The sequence below is a fragment of the Labrus bergylta genome, chromosome 13 (assembly GCF_963930695.1).
Source record: "Labrus bergylta chromosome 13, fLabBer1.1, whole genome shotgun sequence".
Lineage (NCBI taxonomy): Eukaryota > Metazoa > Chordata > Actinopteri > Labriformes > Labridae > Labrus > Labrus bergylta.
The window spans coordinates 25205551-25222030 of NC_089207.1; the positions used below are offsets into that span (position 1 = coordinate 25205551).

At 39.6% G+C, this 16480-nt stretch overlaps 1 protein-coding gene across 1 annotated transcript in view; it reads right to left on the bottom strand.

The window, feature by feature from the left end:
- Positions 1–1065: 1065 nt before the first annotated feature.
- Positions 1066–16480, bottom strand: part of tmem198a (transmembrane protein 198a) — a 32723-nt gene continuing 17308 nt past the window's right edge. Inside the window, exons 2-7 of the mRNA XM_065962119.1 lie at positions 15655–15919; positions 11184–11422; positions 10794–11006; positions 9020–9143; positions 4669–4979; positions 1066–4409 (exon numbers count right to left, since the gene is read on the bottom strand). Of these exons, the coding sequence (XP_065818191.1) occupies positions 4257–4409; positions 4669–4979; positions 9020–9143; positions 10794–11006; positions 11184–11422; positions 15655–15793 (1179 nt within the window). The 5' untranslated portion in view covers positions 15794–15919 and the 3' untranslated portion in view covers positions 1066–4256. The remainder of the gene's footprint in view (positions 4410–4668; positions 4980–9019; positions 9144–10793; positions 11007–11183; positions 11423–15654; positions 15920–16480) is intronic.

Here is a 16480-nt window from a genome sequence, read left to right on the forward strand (position 1 = left end):
CAACAAAAAAAGGCAGCATGTGCCGCTGTTCAGTTGACTTTTTTGACCTTTCCTCTGTCAGCTGGAGGATGCTGGTGGCTTTCAGAAAGGTGAAAACATTGTTTGTTAAAGGCTTTCTTTAAAAAGCAATATAATCAAAAAACATTTCATATCTTAAAATTAGGCTTTGCATTTGACAGACTTAGTGCAAAACAAGTTTTTTGTTGTTACGTAACTGCTGCATTGTTTGTTATGAGGCTGCAATGCAAAACCTTCTGTCAGATCACAACATTGCATTTATTAAGTATAAGAAGAAGAAAGACATCATGCAGATGAACTCTAACAAGCAGCCAGATGCCTTGGATACTTACTGATTGTGTTCTGTCAATCTCCGTCAAAATAACTTATTACGGCAAGAAACTAAATACAAATTAAAAAAACAGCATAGATCAATAAGGAAAATGACATACATTATGACCCCAACACCAACTGTTTTTTATACAAATACTAATTAAGATATTTTACTATATATATATATATATATATTTTTTTTTTTTAACATAAACCAGTAATATGAATAATCATGGAACCTTAATAAACTCAAAGGCTAGTTTTTCTGCTCTCTTTGGTTCTTTGTTATGTCTATAATATCTACAGTAAGGAAACGTGCTTTGATGAATTGCCTGGCAGGCACGATGATGAACAAGTATATCCCATTTGAATAAAGGTAAGTGTGTTTGAAGTATCAATGGCTCCTTCAAATACATCAGAAATTGTTTTTTTTCTCTGAAATGTCACCGTAAAATTGGCATGTGTTAGGTGTGTGTTTGTGTGCGTGTGTGTGTGTGTGTGTGTGTGTGTGTGTGTTTGTGTTTGTGTGTGTGTGTGTGTGTGTGTGTGTGTGTGTGTGTGTGTGTGTGTGTTTGTGTGTGTGTGTGTGTGTGTGTGTGTGTGTGTGTGTGTGTGTGTGTGTGTGTGTGTGTGTGTGCGCGCATGTGTGAGTGTCTTCCTTGGACTTTGGTATTTGTACCAAATGCAACTCTGTAATCACATATATGACTACATTGAGTAGAGACAACAAGACAGTTTGACTGTGGAATCACAATGTTTATCTTATTTTAGGTCCATATAAATTCATGCTTCATAATCATAATAATAATGAACAGCTGATTTGCACACACTTCAAAAGGATGATAGGAAAATGAATGTCAACTTAGTGGCAAGTAAAGTGTCAATTACTGAATTAGTGAAGATAATCAACGGCTCAGTTTGTTCAACATCACATGTTGAAGGTTGACTAAGATAAAAGTGCTTCAACCACCCAAAAAAATCAAACTAATTGAACAAAAAGTAAATCAGTAAAAGAATCAGCTGGATAAATAATGAGTGTTCATAATGTGAACATGACATACATTTGTACATTTCCAAATTATTTACAGGTCAATATTTACAATACAAGTGTTCACCAACATGGATTCAGCAGTGATGAGCATCAAATAAAGTTGTAAAAAGAAAGAAAGAAAAGGTTTAAAAAAAAAGAAATTAATACCACTCATTTATTTGGTCCCCAACAAACAAACACATTTTCAAGTTACCATCTTGTTCATTTTTGAGCACTACAATAATTCTCCTGAATAAGCAACGTCTTGTGTCACAGTTTACACCGTTTTATATTTTAACAGTGTTTTTTTTTGCCAACATGTCAAATCTAATGCTTCATTGTTTTTTTTATTTAATCTCTTGATATATTTTTCTTAGTTGCCTGATTTTATTCCCCACAATCCTGAAATGTTTCGATCTGTTCGAACCATATAAAGCACTTTCAAATGTGAAATTTAAAAAGGTTTTCTCATTATTAGTTCAGTAAACCTTTCCTGTATAAACAAAAGTCTAATACTTAAAAAAAAGGGGTTAATTGTTCCAATGCTTCTTCAAAGCCCTTTACCTGATGTGTAAACAGAGAGAAGAGAAAGGACCTGTTCACTGTGGCAGAATGGATTTAAGCTGGTTCTTACAAGATTCACGACTAATATTCTTTGTAAACTGCACTGAGATAACTGATGAAAATGAGCTTATGATACCCTTCTTCTGCTGAAAGTGGATATTGAAACACATCCCACCTCAGACTAATGTACTTCCCCAATTTTGACTTCAATTTTAAAATCAATAAGGATTATGTTTTGTGCACCCTGGGACGAACAAACTTAACCTGCAAATATGAGGTTTTTCACATGACAACAAAGACACACTGAAACACTGACACGCTGGAAACGATTATACAAGGATCATCATGCAGTAATGGGTTATGCTGACAATGATTAGTTCTTAAATGCCAAGTTTAAGTCCATCCCATCCCATCAGATGTTTAAGTACACAACTGTGGAGTCCTTTGTTCATTTTTAAACCTCATAAAGTGATAAAAATCACAAAAAAAGAACCAACATTGTTATTATCCAAGTTACCATAATTTGATTCTAAGTACAAATTAATTCCATCTCTTCACTTTTATATTGTGTGGTGTTTCATTGAGGCCCCTATGGGCAACATTTAGTCTCAGTGTGAGCTGTAACATTGTTTTTTTTATTGTTTTTTATGGTTTGGAACTACAGTATCTTCTCTCCGGATAGTTTTCAGTAAATCAAAATAGTCCCTATCTTTAGAAAAAACTTGCTAGACATGTCTAACCCCTTTACCTCTCTGGATGTTGGTTACAACAAAATGTTCTGAGCATATTTTAGTTGAAAAAGCAAATCACAGGCAAATGCATGTACACACAAACATATGCACACATCAACAAGAAGTCTAGAAAAAGAAGGTCCAGTAGTAAACATTAGAGGGTGCCATTTGCAAATGCTTTCATCTTTTTACTATATCTGACCATTTACACAACACTATCCTTATATCAAACCTCACTCTTCACATTAGGTAACACTTCATCCAAACTATGTTTCACATTTTTAACCAGGCCTGTATATTGGCAGAAAAGAGGACATAAATACAGCATATACATTACAATGAATCCCCCTCTCCTTTGCCAAAATTTGGTACAATCCATCACTTTGCCAGAGGGCTAGTGTGTCCACTCACATACGCAAGCACACAATATTTGACATGTTTTTCTCCCATGTATGGTGCCCTTAAAACCATTTAAAAGATTTCATCTGTCAAACAGCTTGGTGACCGGTATCAGACTGAGCTCTATTGTCTTTTTATTTAAGCAATATTAGCAAATATAGATTGTTTTGGGGATAAGAAGAAGAAGAAGATGAGGGATTTGAGCAAAATGGGTTACAAACAGTAGCTTGAGAAAATGATTTAAATTCAGGAAAAAAAAGGAAAGAAGAAGGGAGGTAGGGAGGATGTTTCTTCTGCTTAGGTCCTTGTTAAGACATTTACCTCATTAGGGAAGAGGAAATTGAAGACAAGACTAACCCCAAAATGGCAAACCTGTAGACACGACATGCAGAGAGTTCACTGTCCAGAAACATAAAAATTGTATTCCATGTTAATGGATTCACTCCAAACCTACAACAGGTCCCTGTTGTGTATCTTTGAGCAACACAGGACTTGTGCTCTCATATCTGGATTCCCAGGCAGACTCCATGAACACCTGACTTCATACGGTGACTTTTCAATAGAGAAAACGGTGAACTGAGCTGCCTTTCTGTTTCAGTGTTAGCAGATTTTGATGGTTTTCTTTTTCCTTCTCATCATGTAATCCTTCAGGACAACTGTTTAGATTAGGTAGTAATAATGTTGAAGGTCTGTTGATGGCAGTAGTACCTTGACTCCAGTTGCATTTGAAATGATGTGGAATGTTTTGATTACTTCCCTACAGCAGTTTCTCTGGAAATTGCTTCGACGGCTTAAAGCAACATGAAATTCCTTTAACACAAAATGTTCAAAAGAGACATTTTAATGAACTCCCAACCAGCTAGATCTTTGAGCAATTACACAAGATGTCTGATGTCAAATACAGTCTGTGATGACTCATGGTGTCTGTGATTTGACCACTTTCTCTCCTACAGCAACCAGTTCTTGCTCCTCTCTTTAGTCTTGACATTCATTAAGAACAGAATGGGAACAAACTGGACAAGAATCAGGGTGGGACTCAGACAAACCCCCTACTGGGTGCATTAAGTGTCTGTTGGTCAACAGGCAGTTGATTTTGTTGGCACGGTATGGCGAGGTTTCTGACTCTTTTTTTAAGAGCTTTTTAAGTCGTCTTGGTTGATTTTGTGTGTGTCGTTGGCTCCGCATTTGTGCATTTTGCTGTTTCAGATGCGGACTGGGGGTCCGCCTGGGGCTGTGAGGGGCACTTGAGAGCCGCAGTCGTAGTCGAGTTCACCCATCCGGGTGCGGCTCATCATTCGACTATGGGAGTAAGCTCGTCTGTCCGTTTGTCTGTCCCTGAAGCTCCTGATATAGCTCTGCAGACAAAAGATCAAACAGGGTTCAGTTATGAATATTATCGATGGATCTCAGGCATAGTGAAATATGACATGGTAGTAGTTAGCTTACACGTATGTACAATCACTGCTTCTTGAACTCTTTGACATTTTGGTTTGACCTTTTTTTCTGACATGAGAGTTGAATTCAGAAATCTTTTTTTTTCTTCTTGAAATATAGATATATAAAAAAACAACAACAGGCAACTAAGGAGAATGCCTCTGTCTTTCTTTTTTATACCGGTGACAGTACGTCTCCATCGAAGCGTCTCTTAGGGTTGGACTTTCGGTGGTAGCCAGGCTCAGTCTGAGGAGGAGGGACTTTAGGAGGCTGAGAGCTCTGGGTTTGGTGGTGAGGGTGGGATGCTGCCGGGTGATGGTACTGCTGGTGGTGGTTGTTGTGATGATGATGGGTGTGGGCTTTCTTGGTATGGGTGGTCTTCTGGGTCTGCCGTTTCTTCTTCTTCTTGTTCTCCTTCTCCTTTTTCAGCCTGTCTTCCCGCTGTCGGATCCGCATGAGCTGGACCCTCCGTTGTTGGCGGCTTAAAACAACTGGAGGGAAGAGACCAAGCGAACAGAGATGTGATGATATAAGAATAAGAAAGAAAGAACATTGAGAGTATAAAATAAAAAAGACCTTGCATGTATAAAAAGAGACTGATTAGGTCACCAGTTAGAGAAACATTGAAAATCACTTGATGACTAAAACAAGAAAACCCTTCTGAGAAACATGCTACAAAAGGAAAAAAACGGAAGGAAAAACATTTTGCCCATTTCCTCAGTCCCTTCATTTTATTCACTGAGATGGCAGTACTAGTACTGAGCTGCTTAGTCTCCTGACATATTGTGAGTGGGTGACTGTGTTCTTGTTATTTTCACACCCACCCCAGCCGGGATGGCCAAAAATTCATCCTGTCTCACTGTCCTTTAATTACGCAGATGATTATTTTTGCCTGTGGTAGTTTGTAAGCACTTTGATTCCGTGGTTTTACATCCGGCAGCGTTAAGGGAATGGTTTCATGTTCATGTTTTTATGTGAGGCCAAAGTGTCGCCACAAGCACGAGGACCCCGCTGAACTCGACAAACACACGATGTGCAGCGTGCGTCACATTGGCGGTGTGTGGGTGTGGGTGTGGAAGTGTTATAAGGTCTATTGTTGTTTCTTTGTGCGGGCGGACAGCTAACGAGGCACCATCTGCCAAGGAAACTGCTTAATGATACCCCCCTTTTCTTTTCCTCAGCTTACCCCACCGCAGGCCTCTGTGGCTTCATGCTACTGTTTGTGTGTGTGAGTACTTGTATTTCTATCTTTGTGGGGACCGTTGTAAGCTTTAGACCGTTGTATCGAGGACTGTGTCCCCACTTATTAAAAGGCATTTGAGTGGGTGGGGATTAACATTAAAGGTGTGATGGTTAATATAAGGGGGTGTTCACAGAGACAGGAGCACAGATATATAAGTGTGTGTGTGTGTGTGTGTGTGTGTGTGTGTGTGTGTGTGTGTGTGTGTGTGTGTGCATCATGTGTTCTATCATTCTCCACCAAATGCAGCCCCAATATAATTAATTAATGCCTGTGTCCTGTACTTTCAATCTGTTGACATACAGATGATTCGGCTCACTGCTCCACTCGGGTGGCCTGTTTAATGTTGTGCCCCACTTAATCACCCTTCCCCCAGTCTCCCTGCTCCCTAAGTTTTCTCTTTTTCCCTTTCCCTAGCCTCTGTCCTCTGTCAAAACAGAGCATGTGACCACAAGGCAAGATTTGAGCATTAACAGACTACAAACGATCTCTGACAGCAAGAAATACGTTTTAAAACTACGTTTACCATTCCAAGTTAAAAGAACATTTAAAGAGGTGATTCAATAATGGCCCTTACTGACCTGGCTCTTATCACAAAGCAGCAGGAAGTGCAATAATATTCATAGTTTTCCTTCGTCCACATTCCTGATCACAGGCTGCATCTCTGGCAGCATTTTTGCAACACACATCTTGTAGATACAGAAACACAATGATGTTTTGTTCTCTCTCACTCTTGTTTTTGCCTGGTATGGTAATCTTTTAACCTTTTCTCCTGCTGTACTTTTCTTATTATTCCTCCCTTTCCTTCTTTGGTTGCCCCTATACTCGCCATATTGCCAAAAATATAGGGAACACTACTTTTGATAATATGCTCAACGATTTGAATGTCACAGGTTTGGAAAGTTGCTGAATGGTTTTTCATATTTGACAAAGCTGTTTGCTTAGAAAAGTCAAATTGACATCTGTGTGAGACTATTTAACAGTGATAAAGACTGGTGTGGGATCTCATGTTAGACCAGTTTGAAATGTGGCGACATGATGAGGAAAAAGTTCTTTAGCAGCTCTTTTTACTTTAATGAAGAAATGTCTTCTGAATCTTTGAGAATTGATTGACACTATTAGCTGCCCGTTCCTCCTCCCTTTCTAGGTCTCTCTCATCCTCACGCAATTGTACATTTTTCAAAATAGCACTAAAAAGCGTTCTCTATCTCTTTGCCCACACCCTCTGACTGGAAGCCATGGCAGCTGGCAGTTTAATCCCATTATTTGAGGCCATGTGTGACTTCTAACTCTGCACGCCAAAGATCAAATGTATGAATTCATGTCTGTATCTGTGCAAATAAATAAGACGTGGGTGTTCATTTTTCTGTAGTTAGGGTGCGAGGAAGCGACTAGAGCCTAGTATATTTCTGTCTATCTATGTGTATGATTTGAGTGTGTGTTGTTTTGTTGTGTGTGTTGCATTTATACTGTGTGCTTGAGTGTGTGTGCGATCTAGCCATCTGTGTTGTAGCTGCTTTCAGAAAGGCTGTTTTCATCAATATCACATTCTGCTGACAACGCTCATGCTGGTGTATTCAGACTCTCCCACACACACTAACACACACTTCTCCCTGCCCTCATACTGAATGTGACTTCTAAAGCTGCCCTTAAACTGCCAATTTAATAAAATTAGGGTAGATCTGTCAGTCTTGATAAGATAGCATCGACTTGAAGTGGCCTTGGTGTGATTCATACTGAGAGCCTCATCATCAGTCTGTGTGCTGTAGATGCTAAAAAAAATATCCAAGACTATATCTTAACTAAAGATATAAAACAGATGTGTTACTTTTTTTGTGTGGGAGTTGCACAAATATTACTTGGGTTAAATCCAGCCTTACAGTTTCAAGAGCATGTGTATAGTTGCAGCAGACCTCCTTCATTAAAAAGTTGCTGCCATGGTGACTGGGGATATTTGAGGTAAATACTGTGACATGACTTCAAAGCTGTAATATTAAAAGTTGATACATATCATTGATGCAAACCTCCAAAATTGAGTCTGAAAAACAGACCTTATAGATGATCCCTCCCTGCCTGAACAAATTTCTGATTTAAGCTTGATCAAACGCACTTTTAAACCTTTTATAACAGGTTTGCACCATCCTTGACTGCAGCCTGTGGCTGTGGCTCACATTACCATAAAGTTAGAGCGGACACGGTGAGGTGAGCACGGATTCTCTTGATTCAGCTGTTACAGAGCACATCAATCGCTCAAAGTTACAGGTCGGAGCAGGAGCTGTGTCGGACTGCAGATTTATTTCAGCAGCAAAATAAAGGACTGATGTTAAATTTATTAGAATGCAGTTAACTATTTGTTTGTGAGATCATAGCAAGATAAGCCACTCATTGTGGCATTGATCTGACTTTCAATATTACCTCACCTCATAAGTCATCTTCAGTACAAACATGGAAAAAGTTTCCTCATCAGTTTCTTTTTTCAAACGGCTCTGCCAACAACAGCCTGAATTTAAGTCCTCAGTCCTGTTGCCAGTACTTGCCCACCCAACCACTTAATACATATTGTCTAATTATCAAATCAAAAGAAGTTATCAACAGATGAAAAAAACAATATTTTTTCTCTGTGCATTTTATTCAACAGAAAGGAAATGTAATGTGTGAAGACCTATGTTTAGATAAGTCTTGATTTATATTTCATTTGTTAGATTTAGGGCAGCTGTGGCTCAGTTGGTAGAGTCATCACCTCTCAACCAGAAAGGCAAGGCTTCAATCCCCAGCTGAGCAACATGTCCAATGTGTGGTGGTGTATGAATGGATTAGTGCTCTAGTGGATCTCTGATGTACATCACTTTGGATAAAAGCATCTATTAAGTGAATTGTAACATTTAGTTTTATGAACGTAAATGAAAATATATCAGTGTCTTAAGGTGTTGTGCTTTGTGGTTGTGGAAAAACTAATTTTTTTCTACATGTAGTCATGAGCACTAAAATCACGTTGAGGTAAATATACTTTAAACAGTACTTGAAATCTTTCTCATTCTCAACTTTTTTACCCGCCAGTTCATTGGAGTTTATTTTGACCTAATCCTATTACACACTTTGTTAACATTCTAATTATTTATATGAAAAATAGGGGAGATTACAGTTATAGTGTTCTCCTTTAACGAGGAGGGAGAGGGAGCATGAATAGTTTGATATAGTTTGAGTCAGAAAAACTCGAGATTTCTGTGTTCTGTGCTGGCTTTAGACCTGCCTTTAGGAGACTGCTCATTTGCGTGTAGCAGCATCACTCACCCTCTGTGTGGGAAAATCCCTCTGCAGTGACTTTCCATTGGATCAGAACTCCAAGTAAAGCCAGGACGGGCCACACACCCAAGATGACCCAGGTAAACCAGCACACCGGCCTCTTAGGCGCCACCTGCAGAGATTACACTTTTAACTTTTGTACAAATTTCATTTTGTTTTAAATTCTCTGTGCTGTCCATAAAAGTGTCCAATAATAGGTATGTTGGGATGTTAATGCAAACTCAGGCATTGGTTTAATTATCTGAAAAAAAAAACACTATTATGTATTAAATTGATTCTAATCGTGTTCTACAAGATTCTGGACTAGCAATCTCTACCTTCACCATGAAAACATCAACAACAATACATTAAACAAAAATGATCCCACATTACATTCTCTTTAATTTTCACCATAAATCAGATATCCACGTGGAGAAATTCGAGCTGTCAGACTAAGTTCAGTGGACTCACAGACTGACTGATTACCCCCTTAGATTTGAGGGAAAGAATCCAGCAGTGAATTCAGGGCAGGAGTTGAGGTGATTGGAGATTGCAGACTATATCTGCTCTCCATTCTTGAGTCATTGTCAGGTTCTTCATGAACCTTTATGTAAAGTGATGCCTACATTTGGGCAAAATGGCTCACCATTCAGAGACACGCTGCAGGAACAGTAGCCTTGAGCAATATGTTTAATGAAAATATTAGCCTATGGTAGCAATTTTACGGAGTCCAGGACTATTTTATGGAAATAAAGAATTTACAGGCGCGCTGGTGGCTGAGTGGTAAGTTTGCACATCGATGTACAGAGGCTGTAGTCATGAAGCGGGCCGCCTGGGTTCTAATTCGAACTGTGGCTATTTTCCTGCATCTCTCTCTCCCCCATTTCCAACTCAGTCCACTGCGCCCCCCCAAAGAAAAAAAAAAACGACCTAAGTCATTGTATAAAGTCTTCAAGGGTGTTTTAAATAGGTTTTCAATTGTTTTCAATAAAAAAAAAAAAGTTTTTATCAAGCAGCCACCACTTGAGTTGAAATATGAACAGCAGTTTCTCTGAAGCTCATTTCTTCATTCTGCACTAAGGATGTATTTCTTTAAACTAATCTGTTTTCATTATATTTAGGCTAACATTTTTGCATAATTAAACATAATAAAGCGCAGAGGATTTGGCTAATTTGGCTGACAGGCTGGCGTGTTTTAGTTGTTTGCCATGAGGCTAGGATTCACTCTCACTTCCCATTATTGACCTTAAACTCTCAGCTTTGTTCATGTTATTTTCACTGTTTGTTACACACTTGCTAGATATCACAATGGGAGTGTTCAAGCAACCGAGATATTAATTTGGCCCGCCTTAACCCCAGCTCTTTGCTTGCTTCTCGATTAGCCTGAAGTTAGATGGATTCATTGTTTCCGTTACAGCGACTGCTCACAACGTACATGTTCATTTTACAGTCAGTGGTTTTCATATATCACTTTACACTCAAAACTAATCTCTAATTATTTCCTTTCTTTAATTCATTCTGTCTGTCCTCAGTCCTCCCACATATACAATACTCACTTACAACCTGCAGGCACACTCAAGGTAAGTTGTGTTGCCGATTCAAAAGGCGAAGTGTTTAGTGACAGCTATGTATTTACATAATATGATTTTAGAGACTTCTGCTGTAAGGGAGCCGAACTCTCAGACAGTCTGCTCAAAGTAAATAGCCTCATATTGAATCCCGGTTGTGGTGCAGAGCACACATGACCCCTCAAATATATAAAAAGCACACAAAACAAACCTACCCTGAGCCTCTCGTAGATGTAGTGTACCAAAGCAAACAGCTCTATAAAGTAATCCACAGTGACGGTGATGATGGCAGAGCCAAACGTGGCTGTGGAGAGGGTGACGAAGCAGCGCTGCCACTGAAGAGTGAGGACGGCAAATAAAGTCCCAGAGCCCAGGAGGATACCCAGGGGAACCCACACGGTTTTTGGATGGTAGAACTCCTCCATCACCTTTGAACATGAGCGAGAGAAAGAGAGAGAGAGGTTCATTTTTCAGCAGTTTTTTTTTGATTGAATTTAACATTTTGTATCCCAACATCTTCTTGCGGGTTTTTCCTGGACGTATTAATGGAATCAATTAAAGTATAAGGTAAACTCCTGCAGGGTCATTGAAATGTGTCTCCTCACCACCAGTGAAGCCACTCCGACCAGCAGGCCCAGCAGCAGGCCCACCATAAACAGTCCCACGCTGCGGACCAACATGGTCACGAGGCCACACAGGGTCCCTATGCCGAGGCCGATGCCCACCGACGCTTCGACACTGAGCTGAGTGTCCATCACCCGCTCCTTGTAGCACAGCATGAAGATGACCACGGAGCCAAACATGAGGCCTGTGAGGAACAGCACGGCCTTGAAGCATCGATAGCCTAAAGGAGAGAGGAGCAGACACAGACCACTGTGAGGCCGACACAAGCATACAAATGTTGGTACACGCTGTGCAGCTGGGACTAATGATCTCATTTTAATAAAGTGCCTGTGAAGAGAAAATCGCCCGATCTATTCATCCTCCATCAAAACTCGACTAGTTTGCTAACTTCCTGGCTCTTCAAATGCATGATTTACCATCTCAACACCTAAAAACTTGTCTTACTAAGGGTTCATGAGTAATGCATAAAATACATTAAAAACTAAATATTGGGAATTAATAATATATCAGATGCAATAAATAAATGAAACTATGAAGCGTGACCTAATGGAATCAGCTGCACGTGTTTGATTCTGAATTCATCATTTTTTAACCTCCATTAAAACTTGCAGTTTTCTACAATTCTCAGGGAATGAAGTGTGGCTCGCTTTTACAGAAGTTAAAAAAAGAATGGCTGTCTAAAGAGAGACGATTATACATTTAATCGAGGAATATTAATGAACAGCAAAACAATCAGCAGTGCCTTTAAAAGGAGTAGTTTATCCACAAAGAGATGAGCTTTTCCTCATTGCAAGCAATGGGAAGAAGGGATAAACTGTCTCTATAAACCTTTATGAGGCTGCTCTAAAGTATGATAATCATTTTATTACAAAAGGTCATCCACATTCATTAGTCAACAGGCCTCTGAATAGAACAGCTGCTCTCCTTCTATTTTTTTTTTCTGTTGTCCCTCCTGTCCTTGGCTTCCTCTCTCGCCACTTTATTTCCATTTTTTAATGTTCGGAAACCCGGAGAAAAGACATCCAAGCGAAAGAAGGGCACATAATCAACATTTCAAATCTCATTCACCCTTGCTTTCCAGTTTAGTTATGTTTGTGTCCTCTCTTATTTTTTGCTCTATATTTCTTTTTTTTTTCTCTCTCTCCGTCTGACTGGACCGCGTCTCAAGGGGAACCAACATCAGATTGTTATCTTTGTGTAATCAGGCGTTGCACAGCCGAGCCACACAATACTCCTCATCCGACCTCGGCGGCCATGCGCCTCCCTCATGACTACACAGCTCTCCCTCGATATCTCTAGCCAGTACATGTGAACGCAAGTTTCAGAGAATTGCAGACAAGTGTCATATTGAGTGGGGGAAATTGATTTTTGTCAACAGCGAGCACAAATTCCCAAGATTGTTTTTCAATCAATCAAAAAAAAATACTATTTTCAAATCTATCCTCGTCCCCTTTCCTTGTCCTCTTCTTCCTCACTAATCTTTTCTTTCCTTTTTCTGCCCCATTGTTCCACTGCTCAACTCCTCTGCTTAGCCCTTCTACTGCCTCTTTTGTTCCTTGTTGCTTCCCTTACTCCCCCCCCCCCCCCCCCCCCCCACCCTCAAACCCCTTCATCCCATCTGTTCACCCTGGCTGATCCAGCTCTCATCGACCTCCCTGCTCTCCTCTCTCTTATTTTGCCTCATCCACCTTGTCACTGTAACATCACTCATCATTTCTTCTACCACTCTGTTGTGTTTTGTAGATGAAGATAAGTGACAGCTAACCTTTCTCCTCAAAATCTATTCAACTGAACTGAATCCAAGACACATCTATCAACAGGGGAGAAACAATTTAACTACAGAAAACCAACAAGCAGCAGTGTTTCCCTGATGTTTTTTTTTCTTCAAATGTGACTGTGGGGGTTCTGTGAAATATCAACAATATGCATTGTGTCTCATTTGCAGAGCAGTGTTCTTGTTTGGTTTTCAGTCGCAATGTCTGGAAACTACAAATGCACCTTTTTATGTTCTCTTTGTGTCTCAGTATGGTGACAGACACATAGACAGCAGATGGTGAAGAAGTATTCAAAGTATAATGGTGCCATTTCTTCTTGTTATGTGACACTTGAGGTTGTTTTTAAAGAATACCAAATAACCTTTGTGGTGTTAGTTGGGCGGTTACAGAACACATGAACTTGCCTACATGGTAACTTAGGCTTTCTAAAGACGATGATTCTAATGTTGGGAGGCTGATATGAGCAGCATGAAGAAATGAAGATTTGAAGGGGGACACGACCCTGTTGTCACAGGCAGCTCCTTGAGGTGAGGATCACCAAATGTCATGTATTCTCCACCAGACTATTTGTCTATGCTCTTGCTGCATGCTGTAAGCGCTGTAAGATAAAGTTGTTGGGTAACTTGTTTGTAATGCAGGGGCTGATGCTGCTGATGCTTTACCAGGACATATACAAGGAATGTTAATGTCGCCTGTATGCGTCACTGAATCCCTGTCGGAATTTTTGTATGCAACATATCAGCTCAGAGCTTCAACATACATCAGAATTCTCCAAAAAAAAACAGCTTGGAGTTTACTTTTTTCCGCTAAAAATTGGAATTCTACACATTGCCTCGACATCACTATTCCCCAGTTTATAACATGAAGAAAATACTTAACAGATGTTCTTTTTTTGTGATATTTTGTTGTTTTGTCCCTGGTAGAATAAATAACTACAGATCTGCAGGTGTACAGCTAGGAGTTCGGATGAATTGGATTTTTTTGTGGGATTTATTTTAGTTTGCATTATTATCTGTTAGCACTTAACAAAACAAAAAGCTGAAATTTCAAGTTTTTAAGGCTTAACATGAAGAATGTTCAAGCCTCTTTATTTTGTGTAGCGTCAGGTTCAAATTAGAAAGATGTGCAATCTAATGCTGTGTGCCTGATGGGTTCGCTCCGACAGTCTTTCAAAAGGATTAATACGATCACAACAAGATGAAAATCTCTGCAGCTTTAACAAGAAAAAAACTGCAAATAAATAAATAAACATGTTTGTAAGAAATCCCCAGGCAATAGACTGAAATCAATGGTTCTTTTGTAAAAAAAAAAACATTAACGCATTAAACATTCTTAATGCGGTGTCATTATTTCTACATTTTTGTGTTTTTTTGTTATTTGTTTTTTTTGGTCCATCAAAAACAACTCTCATGTAAAACGTCTGTTACCAGTACAACAGATCTCTTGCTCACTCTAATTATTTATTGATTTCTCAGTCCTGGAATGACTTTACATCCAACCTCATTAGGATGAGGCCTTAATACTTTTGATGTAATCAAACACAGCCCCTGCCTAGTCACAAAGCAAAGCTCAGAGTAAGTACTTAACGTTGTGCCTTAACCTATAAATGAACCCATGGATAGCGTATGACTGTGGAGGAATAAGAATAAAGACAACAGGGGGTTGTCTTCATTAAACCCTCTGGCTTCTTTTTGCTGCTGCAAAATTAAGCTGAGAGAAACCAGGACATGCCTTCTTATAAGCAGCCGAAACTGACATGTTTTTTTTTTTTTTAAGTCAGTAGGCAGCCAGTCTTCTAATAGGTCTGACAGCTGCATGGGGCAGTATGAAAGGGTGGTGAAGATTTAAGGATTTGATGTAATTATAAGAAATAATTTAGAGACCCTGACTTTACCATAGTGTAGTCCATCTTTTTCACTGAAGGACAGAAAATGCCTCACAGAATGATCTAGCACGACCACGGTAGCTTAGCGCGTAGCACCAAGATTTCAATATTGAATCCCTTTGCCAGAAACAAAGCAACCTCTCTGTACTCCTCCTAAATCAATACTATCATACAGCTGCAGAGCAGAGTGAAATAGAAATGACAGAGAAGTGATAAACAGTGGAGATTTCAGGGCTCTTTGGCGACATGTTTCAGCACTTTCAATTATTTCCTGGCACTAACACATCTAGGAAATATATCACAGCTACATGTCCCTCCTTCGGTGTTTCCATCAGGTACGTCATCTATTCTACTGGCAGACGTTCAGTCCTTTTTTTTTTTAGAACCAGCGCCTGGATCTAGTTTTTAGCTTTTCTAAATTGGATGTTTACATTTACAAATATACACTGAGCAGCTTTTAAATGACTGAAGCACATAAAAAAAAAAAAAACGTCATGATAGCTTTTGGGAGAGATCGATTCATAGACATTGACAGTATTCTGCAAAGACACATACAGGTCTTATGCTGGAAAAAGTTACTTTACTGTTAACTGGTGGTGCTCTATATAGCTGGCAATACGAGGAAACAGTAGCAAGCTGATTTTTTAACACCAGATTCTGAAATCAAACAAGCTGTTAAGGAAATCCAACTTATTAGTGATCTCATTTCATGCATGAGAACTTTTTAGATACTTCTTAGAGAGTAGCCCGCTCACATGTAATGAGAAACACTTTGACTGCATCATCACTTACCAAAGAAGCAGTAAATGATCCCAAAGAGGCAGCACATGGAGCAGACCACCGAGGGCACAATCTCATATCTTCTCTCTATCTCTTGGTCACACTTCAGCCCCATCTCGGCCAGACCCAGAAGTTTACTTGTGGAGGTCATGTTGACTGAAGTGGAGGAGGGTGGAGGGGTGGGGGCCCGTTGCTGAGAACAGAGGAAGGGCTACGGGGGGAGGGATGGTGTCGGGACGACTGGATCAGTGGGCCTCACCCATTGAGATGTCTCTACCTGCAAAAGAGAAGCATGGAAAGAAAGACACATGGTTAGAGAGGTCAGCATGTGAGAAAGAATGAGAAAAAAAAAGAACACAGAGGAGGGAGTGATTATTGATAACTCATTTTAAGTCCTCAGTTGTGAGTGCTGACTTAGCAGTAAGCATGCATCTGAGCTTTGCACAGCCACTTTAACAACTCCCGCTGCAGATGAAGTGACTGCAGAAAGAAAAAGTGCAAATCAGACACTATCATTCACTTAGATTTACAGTTAAGTGGCTGCAACAAATTGTTGCCAACACTTTGGAAGTACTTGACTGGTAGCTGAAGATCTGTTGCACATACATAGGCGTTGCCATGGTGAGATCAACAGAAGCATTTGCATAAATTAGCATGTAGGAGGAAAATGTGAGATTTGTATTTGCGTCACAGAACTAAGGTTTTTAACTCTTGCATCTCTGCTTTAATCAGTTACTTAAACATTATGAACATTTACCAAATCACTACTGAGAGACTGCTGGGTCAAAACGTATGTATGTTACAAAGTACTTCTGCAGTATGGAGCAGGCACAGTGTT